A 12,454-nucleotide genomic window follows, 5' to 3' on the forward strand; every position below is an offset into this window, starting at 1 on the left:
GGTCAAATTTGAATTTTGTCATGGTTTGATGATTTTTGGCACAGTTATGCCCCTTCAACTTTAAAAAAAAAGGAAATTTTCAGTTCCCATTCATTATCTCCCTAACAGTTGTACATATTCAACTCAAAGATATGGATATGTCATAAGAATGCATTGGTCAATTTCGAATTTGGTCATGGTTTGATGATAGCTGACAGAGTTATCCCTCTTGAACTTTGAAAAAAAAATCAGAAATTTTAAGTTTCCGTTCATTATATATGAGAGAGATTTCCGGTTCCGGTGTAAATAGTCGTTGTTGAATTTGCAGGCGAAATAAAATGAAATTTTCTGGATTATTTGTGCCTTAAATGGATTAACTTATAGATGAGTGGTGAGAATGTATCTATGTTATTGAATGCAAAAAAACTCGGAACTGTGAATTTGATACATTTTGTGATATTTGAATTGCCATTGATGGCCTTTGTTAGATAGTTGGCGGTTATAGTTGGTCATTAGCTAGGACATCACTTAGATTTAATAACTACATACCTATATTGACCGCCTGATCGTCACGCTTGACTTAATTGTAATCAGCAAAACAGATCTATACTTATTGATACTGTGTTAAGGAGATAATGGGGATTACGATCGGACTATGGCGAGCAAGAATCGGGACATTTATTAATCCGTCCAGTCACAAAAAAAAATTGTCAAACGACTACCGCCTCCAGTCATTATTTATCATTATGCATACGAATTCTGCTTTTTCTTCTTCTAACGGCACAATGCGTTGAGCGAAATCCAGGACCGACAAGCGGTAGACCACGCGGGGGCGGTCGTGGTGGGCGATCATCCATTGCTTCTTCCCATCCACCGACACCGACAAACGAGTTCGACCTATCGCAGAGTAGCGTAACAGATGATGCCGGGCATACGTATTCTACGCGTAGTTCTGGTCAAGCGTCTCTCGTACCTTGGCTACAACCAGACGCTACGCAACAGAAAACATCTACTGCAGATGGAACATCGGTATCTTCACAGTCATCCCAATCAAAAAATGATGAAAACTTGAACATGACGTCTATTTTACTAGATATCAGATCAGAATTAAGACAAATCAACAGTAGATTTGATACGTTAGAAAAATCGGTCGAAGAAATAAAACTCGAGAATAGTCAAATAAAAGCGGAAAATGTCATTCTTTCAAGTAAAGTTGAGTCTTTGTCCAATGACTTAAAAGCTGTCAAAGATCAAAACTCGAAACTCGAACTTAAACACGAAAAATTGGAAATGTATATCCGAAAAAACAATTTGAAAATCCACGGAATCGAAAATATTGACAATATTCAACCGGATCAAGTAGAATTAAGCGTTCGTCAACATTTAACAAATAATTTTAGTTTAGACGGAGACTCATTAGATATAAATGCTGCCTTTAAACTTCCGGGACGAGCTGAGAGAGCCGTGCTAGTTAAGTTCACGCGACAATCGGATCGTGATAAAGTTCTAAATGCTTACAAGGAAAAACGTAAACATGAAATTGTGCGAGGAAGAATCGTTGAAGACCTGCCTGAAAGGGTGGCAAAGGCCCGCACAGGTCTATATCCTTTTCTAAAGCAATGTTATGAAGATGGAAAGAGCGCCTTTTTCAAATATGATAAACTCATAGTTGATGGAGAGTCGTACGTATTTGACCCAATTGAAAAGAAACCCGTGCAGGCTAGAAAATAGCAGGGTGGCCAAGACCCACGATATACAACTGTAAATAGCGAAGTTTTAAATGTGAAATTATGTTCTCTTAATATACAAGGATTAAATAAATATGATGGAGACGTGACTTTTTATAATTTTTGCTCAAAATACGATATCTTGGCATTATGCGAAACATGGACTCGTGCAGACGAACATTTTATGATTCCAGGTTATATGGCACATATCAATATTAGAAAAAGTAAAAATAAAAGAGGGTCTGGAGGGGTTACTGTTTATATAAAAGAATGGTTGAGTAATTATGTGGAGAGATTATACAGTCATTTCGAAAACTGTGTTGTTCTTCGTTTGAGATCGCTTGGGCATATGGATAAAGATCTAATCATCATATTCGCTTATGTTTCACCGGAGAGATCTCCTATTTACGAATCAATCGACACAGATGGCATTGAACTTCTAAGTAACAATATAGGAAATATCATGACGGATCACCCCGCTGCTAACTATATGGTCGCGGGCGATCTTAATGCCCGAATTGGTGATTTGAAAGACTATATACCTCATGACGAAGTAGACTTCATATTCGGAGAAACTGATTACCCTGCAGATACGTTTGAAATGCATAAAAACAATAAAGACAGTACTATAAATAAGTTTGGTAAGTCATTAATAGAAATGTGTTGCACCTTAGATATGCATATTCTAAATGGCCGATTATTTCAAGATACTAAAGGTGAAATCACGTGCACGGCAAATAACGGACTAAGTACGGTGGATTATTTCATAGCGTCAACGGCTATATTCGATTTTGTAACGGATTTCGGCGTCGGAACTGATGACTTTTCAGATCACTTCCCACTATATTGTACACTTAGCCTTGCTCTTGAGAAGAGCCGCAGTTGTGATAATAAATTGAAAACAGTTTACCAGTATAAATGGAAGAATGATCTGCGAGAAGCCTTTCTACAAACATTTACTAGATTATATTCAGATTTTATTGGAACGTGCACTAGAGAAAACATATTAAGTAAGTTATCGGATTTTATGGCATTGTATAAAAGCGCAGGTGCGTGCATGAAAAGTTTAAGATGCCGGGCACCGCGCAATAGTGATATTCAGCCTGAATGGTGGGATAGTACCTGCAACAAGTTAAAAAGCGAAAAGTATAAATGCTTACGAACATTTCGGTACACTAGCGCATCAGTCGACTTCGAACATTATGTTGCGAAACGAAATGAATTTAAAAATACCTGCAAAATGAAACGAAAACAATGCGAAAAGGAAAGACGCGAAAACCTTATTGCGAGTAGTAACGATCCAAAACAATTCTGGGAAACACTGAAAAGGGCAAAACCGATAATAAAGAGTGTTACGAATTATATAAACGGGGACGAATGGTTTACTTATTTTCGCAATTTATTCACAACACAAGATAGCGCTGATATATTAAGGACTTCAAGCCCACCACCAATCAATAATCTTGATGAGGAGAGAGATGCGAGTTACTTAAATACTCCAATTACAAAAGAGGAAATTATGTTAAGCATTTCTTCATTGAAATATAAAAGCGCTCCTGGAGTAGATGGCATATGTTGCGAAATGTTTAAAAGCACTGCCAATATAGTGGCAGAATATTTGGTTGGCTTATTCAATGAAATATTCGATAGTGGACATTTTCCTAATTCATGGAGCGAAAACATAATTTCACCAATTCACAAAAAAGGATCACTGTACGACCCTAATAATTATCGCGCTATAGCCCTCTCAAATTGCATAAGCAAGATATTTGTAAATATTTTGTCAAAAAGACTAAATACATGGTGTGATGATAATGACGTCATTGATGAATCACAGGCAGGATTTCGAAAAGGGTATTCAACTATTGACAACTTGTTTAATCTACAGTCTATTATTCAAAAGTATCTATCAGTAAAAAGGGGTAGAATCTACGTGTTTTACGTAGATTTCCGTAAAGCTTTCGACAGCTGCCCACATCATCTGTTATTGTCTTGTTTACGAAGATATGGAGTTAATGGTAAATTTATGACTATCTTTCTATCCATATACGAAAAACTTAAATACTGTGTTAAAGTGAATTCTGTCCCAGGTGAAGGTAACTCGCAACAAAATGGTGGACTCACTGACTTCTTTAATTGTGACATTGGAACCAAACAGGGCTGCTCTACGTCTCCGAAAATATTTGCAATGTACGTTAATGATCTCGTAAAATATATGAGATCCGGTTCTACTCATGGAATATTTCTATCCGAAGATACAGGCCAGTTGTACGCTCTTCTTTTTGCCGATGACGTTTCAACATTTGCAGATACAGCTATAAACTTACAAAGACATATAAATACCATAGAAACGTTTTGCAATAATAGTGGACTACAATTAAACACCGATAAATCTAAAGTCATGGTTTTTCGAAACGGTGGCCCATTGCGTAACTACGAACGCTGGTACTTTAATGGCATCAAATTAGAAGTGGTATCATACTATAAATATTTGGGACTATATTTCACTCCTAAATTGTGTTGGTCTCTCACGCGAACAACTCTTGCCAAACAAGCTTCTAAAGCAGTGTATTGTATTCTGAGTCAGCAACGATACTTTGGTACCTTTAGCCCTAAAGACGCTTTTAAATTATTTGACACGATAGTCCGACCGATTTTGTGTTATGGTGCAGAAATTTGGGGCTATCAGTATTCAGCCAGTATTGAGAAAGTGCACACAGACTTTTGCAGACGTATTTGTGGTCTAAACCAGAATGTAGCTAACTTTTTCCCGCTCCGCGAATGTGGCAGGGCTCCAATTTCAGTACATTATATAACCAAATGTGTAAAATACTGGACTAAACTATTACAAATGCCAAATGAGCGTTATCCAAGACAATGTTATTTAATGCTACGCAGACTAGACGAGGCCGGTAGGAAAACATGGGTAACCTGTATTAAGGATGTTTTGTTTGAATATGGGTTTGGATATGCGTGGATTGCTCAAGAAATTGGAAATTATACAAACTTTATGGCATTACTGGTTGATAGAGTCAACGATCGAGCTACGCTAAATATCCTCTCGCAAGAAGAAAACTCACCCAAAGCCAATTATTATAAGCACTTTAAATCACATCTAGATACAGAGAGATATCTGTCAATACATCTGCCATTTAATCTGAAAAGACAATTGGCGAACTTTAGATGCTCTGGTCACAATTTAATGATTGAAAAAGGACGCCACCAAAATATTGACCGACAATTCAGATACTGTCCATTTTGTCTAAATAACCATGCTCATTATGTTGAGGATGAGTATCACATGTTGCTCGTATGTAAATTATATGATGAACTGAAAACACAATGTTTTATTCAAACTTGGCTTAACTGTGAACCAAACATTAATTTATTTTATTCAATTATGTCATGTGACGATGAATTGGGCATTTTCGCTCTTGCAAACTATATATACAAGGCTTTGGAAACTAGAAATATGTTTATTAAAAATGTTGGAACATCCTAATTTAACTAACTGGAACCGATAATATGAACTAGATGATGTTAAATGCATAACAAATTTATACAGTGAACAGTATTTAAAGAACACGAATAAGTTGTTCCTTTGCTGTGCTTTAAATACATTCTTAAATTCAGCAGTGTTAATGTTGATAATAATACTCTTGTTACTCACTTATTCGTAAAAAATTACCGCCTTTGTATTGATCACGAATAATATTTTATGTATATGAATTATATATTGTTGATGCATCATTTATTTTGTAAATAATGAACTATTATAAAAAAAAATGTACAATATTATGTGTATCGTGGGCCGGAGGCCTCTAACTACAATAAAACGTATGTTATGTTATGTTATGTTATGTTATCTCCCCATTGATGTACACATTCAACTCAAATTTAACATATAGATACATCTTAGGAATAAGCAGTTTAAGTTTGAATTTGGTCGTGGTTCAATGATTTTGGACAAACTTATCTTTCCTGAATGTTGGAAACATTTTGAATTTTCAGTTTCAGCACTCATACATTTATGGAAATGTATGTAGCCATTATTTTGGCCTCAAATAATGCAATTTACAAAAGGTTAAGACTGAATAATTTCAGTGCCTTCAATATTGTATAAAATGGTTTGTGTTAACATTGAAAAGTTTTAAGGGCTTTGAACTTAAAATGAAAAAAATAATTTGTGCAAACAAATTTGGAACTAAATATTATAACATCTGAAATTTGGCTGCAGGCGGGCATCCGTGGTTGGCATGATGACACATTTCTGGTTTGATAATTTTTCTTCAATTTTATGTGTTAAATACTTCCTTTGTTCACTTGACAGTAATTTATTTTTTGATTCATTTTAATTTATTTCTCCTGAAAATTATGAATCTGGAGGCCTGCTGCTTTAAGCTGTGGGTCTTGAGGTCCTAGAATTATAAAATGGATACTGAACAGGAAATTACTTGCCAGTTTGCACACATATGACAATGATGATAGCTTTTGGGATGTCAGGGTGGGGAGATTGCACTGTACATGTTCATGCAAAAAAGCTGTGTCAATGAATTAAAATTGGCGGGTAAATGAGTACCAGTCAGAAATGAGCAAAAAACAGCATTGCCAAAACAACATGATAAGGAGGTTTTCACCAGCTACTTGGTTTTTAAATGAAACCAGTCTTAAAACGTCTACATTTTCTACAAGCAATGACCAGTCAGGGACAAAATTATATATGCTGAATAAATCAGTACATGTACCATAATGCAGATTTTTTATGCCCCCGGGCATAAAGTAATTGAACCGTCCGTCCGTTTGTCTGTCAGAGCGCACGAGAGGGTATTTGTTGGGTACTAAATGGTACTAAATACCCAACAACTACCAATCCTACTCACTCTGTATTGTTGGGTATTTTCATTGATTGTTGGGTACTTTTTTACACAGTAAAGTCACCCAACAGGAATACAAATGTAAGAATATCTGTCTGTCTGTCTGTCCGTACGAGGTTAACCTAGAACGGCAAGTTGGATTTTTCTTAAGATCTACCTGTACCAATGGCTTCTTAGTTTACACACTTACTAATCAATACAAAGTACATGATCTGGGCAAGTTACATAACTCTGGCTTTCATGTTTACCAAGTAATTGCCCTTTTCAGCACTTAGAAAATGAAAAATGGTTAACCTAAAACGGCAAGTTGGAAATATCTTAAGTTCTATCTATACTAATGGCTTTATAATTTCCACACTTACTTATCAATACAAAGTACATGATATTGCCATTTTTTTTAGTTATATAACTGTGTCATCCATATTTCCCAGTTATTTCCCTTTTTTCACTTTGAAAATAGGGCCTTGTCTGGTTAACCTATTTGGATTTATTTAAGTTGGATTTATATTAAATTAGTTATTAGTAAGTTAGTGGTCAGTTGGGTCAAGGTCACCAGTGCTAAAAATAGATTTTTACACATTTGCTCATACAGCCTTTATTAAGTGACAGATATATTTTATATTTGGTAGGAAGACAACTTGCATGGTATTCATCCTTTTGATTGGGGTAGGGATCAGTGGGTCAAGGTCACTTGTGCTAAAAATAGATTTTTACACTTTTGCCAATACAGCTTTTATTTATTGACAGATGTATTTCATATTTGGTAGAAAGATAACTTGCATGGTATTCTTCCTTTGGATGGAGTACGGGGTCAGTTGGGTCAAGGTCACCAGTGCTAAAAATAGATTTTTACACTTTTGCCCATCCAGCCTTTATTTATTGACAGATGTATTTTATATTTGGTAGGAAGATAACTTACATGGTATTCTTCTTTTGAATAGAGTCAGGGGTCAGTTTGGTCAAGGTCACCAGTGCTCAAAATAGATTTTTACACTTTTGCCCATACAGCCTTTATTTAATGACAGATGCATTTCATATTTGGTAGGAAGATAACTTGCATGAAGTTGGATCTTTTTCAAAAGGCTACAAAAGGCCATGACTTTGTCAAGCTATATAACTTGTGTTTACAATTTTTTGGCAATTTTTCTGTCCATAACTGAGTGAATGGGTAAACATTTTTTGAAATATTTCTACTGACAAGAATCTGAGCCGGGGGGCATTTGTGTTTAACAAACACGTTCTTGTTTGTATTGTGGTTTTTCATAACTATCAATTCATGGAAATTCATATGCTAACAATTTGTAACAAATAAGAAAAAACCCAAACCAAATATCTGCAATTTTAATACATTTGTTCAGTTCAAAAGCCTATAGAAATCATTAAGTATCAAGTAGGACAAAACTTAGTATTGAAGGAATTTGATTAAAATGTCACTCAGTGATAGGTACCAGTGTATGGAATTGCTACATCTAAGAACCATAATTCTACCTTTTTAGAGTTTTGGATTATGTCCCTTTATGATACATTAAAATGTTAAATAACATCTGGAGTATAACTTCTAAACTATGAATGATATTTCATTGAAACTTTACAAAGTTTTAGAAACAACTGAGACGAAGTGCAATGTCAAAGAACCATTACTCTACATTACTTACATTTTTAATTATCTCCCGTTTTAATTAAGAATTCTAACACGACCTGCATTTTTCCCTATTGAATAAGGTCAAGGTCACCATTACTTTAATAGAAAGACGGTTTTCAGACAATAACTAGAGTTAGGTTAAGTTATTGTAATTAAACTCTGTAAAGAGTAAGCTTATATGAAGATCCGTGATTCTTTTTCTTGCTTTTGGAACCCTGTTGGTGTATATCACTGTTACTTAAAATAGAAAAATAGTTTCCCGAACTAAAACTACGGTTAGGCATGAGATATTGTAATTAAACTTGGTAATAAGCAAGCCTATATGAAGACCCTCTGTGTTGTTTGATTTTATACCGCATGGATCAAGGGTCAGTGTTACTAAAAACAGAAAAAAGGTTTTTAACATTAGTGAAGAATTATTTTACACAGTTAAAACTTCATGATTTATAGTTCAAATTTTGCTTCAGACCACTTAAATTAAAAAAAGTCAAGGTTGCTGGAGGGGGTATTAATCAGTTTTAGTGATAACTCTAGTTTTAGGACTATTGCTATCTGTTTGTTTTTTAAGCCTTAAAGCATAGAATTTCCTTAGCGTTGCAACCGTAGCCCAGTCACCGTTCGGAAACTCCACCCCCTTGCCCACCAGTGGAATCCCTATTCCCAAACGAGTAAATGAATGTACATCTACAGTGTCTGCTATTAAGCGTGAGCCGGGCATAATTCAGGATGCGATTATAGTACTTATAAGAGGGACGTTTGTAATATTTTTTCAGGTCATGAATGAAGTAAAAATGTCAATGCAGGATGTATATAAAGCATACAATAAATAAACGAATCTATATATCAAGTAAAATATTTTCAACTTCAGCCGAACAACCAATAAATATCCTGACCCCTAGTGTTGTTTAAGCTTTAAGGAAAATGTTTAATGAAAGTTACCTGCCCGTTTCTCCAAAGAGCCCACTCTTGATAAGTAGCCATCGCCCATGATTTCTGTCTAAGAGTATATTTCGGTAAGCAGTCTTGCTTCCAAGCGCTGTGTACGGTGTTACCGGTATGTCATTAAATCATTTAAATGAGGAATCAACAGGAATAACAACAAAAATCTCCCAAGTTTCGAAATTATAATGTTATCACATTCAGAAATGTTGAATTCTTCCCAATTTTCTTCTGACTGCACCTTTGCGATAGAATGTGAAATCTATCTATCATTCAATAGATTGTGTATTAAGTAACTTATGAAAGAACATGAATTATGCAATTTTCTCGTGCATTTTTTGCCTACAATAAGGCAATATAGATTGAATAAGAAATATTTGGATATCCCTATGTAACTGTCGGAGAAAAAAACCGTTAATGCATGTTTAATCTTCACCTTAAACAGAGAAAACTACCTGTGGTCTAAGTCAGATAGATCGCTCGTACCAGTTGGATGTGAGATTTATCAACTTGCTTCGCTCGTTGATAAATCTCACATCCAACTGGTACTCATGATCTATCCTATACATAACAAGTAGGGAGTCCTTAACACTGTGGAATGCATGACCCCTTTGTTTTTAAGGTTTAGGCCCCGGGGAGAGGATATAAGTTGCATAATATAATATTACACACAACATTATATACTAGTAAAGACAATGTATTGAAAAAAAATATTTATGTGATGTTTGATGTTTTTAATCTATGTATGAAAGTTATTTACGCAAAAAGGAAAACATATATAATCTGCTGTAGAATTCTCAGGTGACCTTTTAAGGCCCATGGGCCTCTTGTTTATTTATGGATTTGATTTATACTTGGACTAGAGAAGCCTTATGACAAACTGACATATTGAACTATTCTGATATGACCTTGACCTTAAATTGCCCTTGACCGTAACAGCTTAATTATTGAAATGTATTTAAATTGTCATAAATTTGTTATTTATTTATGGATTTGATTTTAACTGGTCACAAGAACACATATGACAAACCAACATGTGACATTGACCTTTGAATGACTGACCATCAAGGTCAAATGTGAAGTTTTCTAGGAGTATTCTTTGCAGCAAGCAATTATCTTTCTTCATTGTGTAACCATAAAGGTAAGAAAAAGTGGATCTCCAGTTTTTTCTTAATTTAAATAAATGAATTAGGATGGCCCAATAAATTTGTCATTAGGTTCAGGAGATTTATGGGACTCTAGGTCTGAAAGTTAAGATATGAACAGATCATTAATAGTAAAAAATAGATGAAAATTTGATCTGTTATTTCTTCCAGAATGGAGACAGAATTGAGTCAGCAAGAGACTGGAAATTCCTGCTTAATGGTGAGTTCTTTAAAATCAGAACAATAATCATGGCATTTTTGTCATGGCATTTTTTTGTGAGTATCTAATTTTCACAAATTACTCGCCTGGTTAAATTATTATGTTAATTCTCAAAATATATCAAAGGTTTTGAAATACTCATTCACTGTCAAAATTAAAATGCATTGTAAATGTGCAGGTATTACCTGGCCAAGTCATAATTATTACCTATACAATTATGATACTTCATTAACGTTCTTGTTATGGTGCAAAAATGTTAAATTTATACATGTATTTGAAAAAACAACCTCTATCAAAACCGGAATACATTTTTTAGGTTGGCCGGTTACCCTGAAAATAATTATTAGCTCACCTGCAACAAAGTGACATGGTGAGCTTTTGTGATCTCTTTTTGTCTGTCAATGTGTGTCCGTCTGTCCAGCATCCGTAAACGACATCTCATCAACCGCTGAGCCAATTTCATCTTAACTTCACAGGAATGTTCCTTTGGTAGTCAACTTTAAAAATTGTTCAAATAATTTTATTCCAAGCAGAACTCTGGTTGCCATGGTAACCGAAAGAAAAAACTTAAAATATCTTCTAAAAATATAGAAAACCAAAAGAGATAGAGCTTAGATATTTGGTATGAAACATAATCTACCAAGTTTATTCAAATAAATTCCCTGGGGTCAAAATTGGCCCTGCCCCAGGGGGGTCATTGATTTTCCATATTTATATACATGTATTGTAAAATCTTAAAAAATCTTCTATTAAAAAACCCAAACAGCTAGAGTTTATATATTAGCCCATTACTTCATGAGCATTTTGTGAAAAATGGCTGTTTTCATTGAAAAGTCTCCCGTTACAAGTTCAAATTGCTATAAAACTATAAAAACTGCTTCAATACTAATCAAACTTGGCACAAATGTTGACTGGACCATTGCCATTGCAACAACATGCTCAGGCTTTAATTTTCTGTTCCCATGGCAACGAGGGGACATCTCAAAATTGCCAAATATCACTATTTTGCGTTGATTTTTTCCATTAAAATTGAATTCAAAGTGCTGCAACTTCACAATGGATTGAGATAGAGTCAAATGCTTTTCAACGTTGGTTACATTACCTTATGATCGATCTGGGGTCAGTTTTAGCCTGTCACAAGTCCAAAATTATCTTGGCGATGAGGGGGACTGCCGCCCCCCTTCAAACCCCCCAAACAGAAGGGGGCACATCCCCCTTCTGGCAACACCCTGATGTATCTTTTGGTCACTTTTTATACAACATTTCTCAAACAGAAACAAGTGTTGGGGATTTAAATAAGGCATTATTGTGTCGCCTCTACGGAGTAGTGGCGACATATAGGGATCACTTCTCCGTCGTATGTCCGTCCATCTGTACATCCATCACAAAACTTGTCCGGACTACTCCTCATAAACTACTGGTGCAATTTCATCAAAACTTTATAGGAATGATCAGTACCAAGTCTAGTTGTGCATATTGTCAGCATTTTCCGGTTCAATGATTTTTGTCAGAGTTATGGCCCTTTAATAATTTTTATTTTTAAAGTTTGTCCGGACTAACTTCTCTTATACCACTAATGCAATTTCAATGAAACTTTACAGGATTGATCTGTAGCTCAAGTCCTTGTGCATATTGCACGGGTTTTCCCGTTGAATGATTTTTGGCCGAGTTATGGCCCTTTGATAAAAAGGTTTTTTTTTCTGTGTGTTGCCAGATACACAAAAGCTTGTCTGGACTACTCCTCATAAACTACTGGTGCAATTTTATCCAAACTTTACAGGAATTATCAGTACCAAGTCTAGTTGTGCACTGTCCGTCTGTCTGTCCGTTTGTCACAAAACTTGTCCCAACGTGAAATTGGCCATCATGAGGCGACACATGTGACCACTGATCGCTCTTGTTTCAACATTTCAGACAACAAAAAGGGG

General features: G+C 35.2%; 1 protein-coding gene across 2 annotated transcripts in view; it reads left to right on the top strand.

The window, feature by feature from the left end:
* Positions 1-12,454, top strand: part of LOC132727089 (uncharacterized) — a 31,740-nt gene that overhangs the window by 13,422 nt on the left and 5,864 nt on the right. For both annotated transcript variants that reach the window (XM_060712499.1, XM_060712500.1), the window contains exon 3: positions 10,478-10,526. In XM_060712499.1, coding sequence (XP_060568482.1) covers positions 10,478-10,526 — 49 coding nt within the window. The remainder of the gene's footprint in view (positions 1-10,477; positions 10,527-12,454) is intronic.

Source organism: Ruditapes philippinarum, unplaced genomic scaffold (assembly GCF_026571515.1).
Source record: "Ruditapes philippinarum isolate M1 unplaced genomic scaffold, ASM2657151v2 ctg5472_1_1_1_1, whole genome shotgun sequence".
NCBI lineage: Eukaryota > Metazoa > Mollusca > Bivalvia > Venerida > Veneridae > Ruditapes > Ruditapes philippinarum.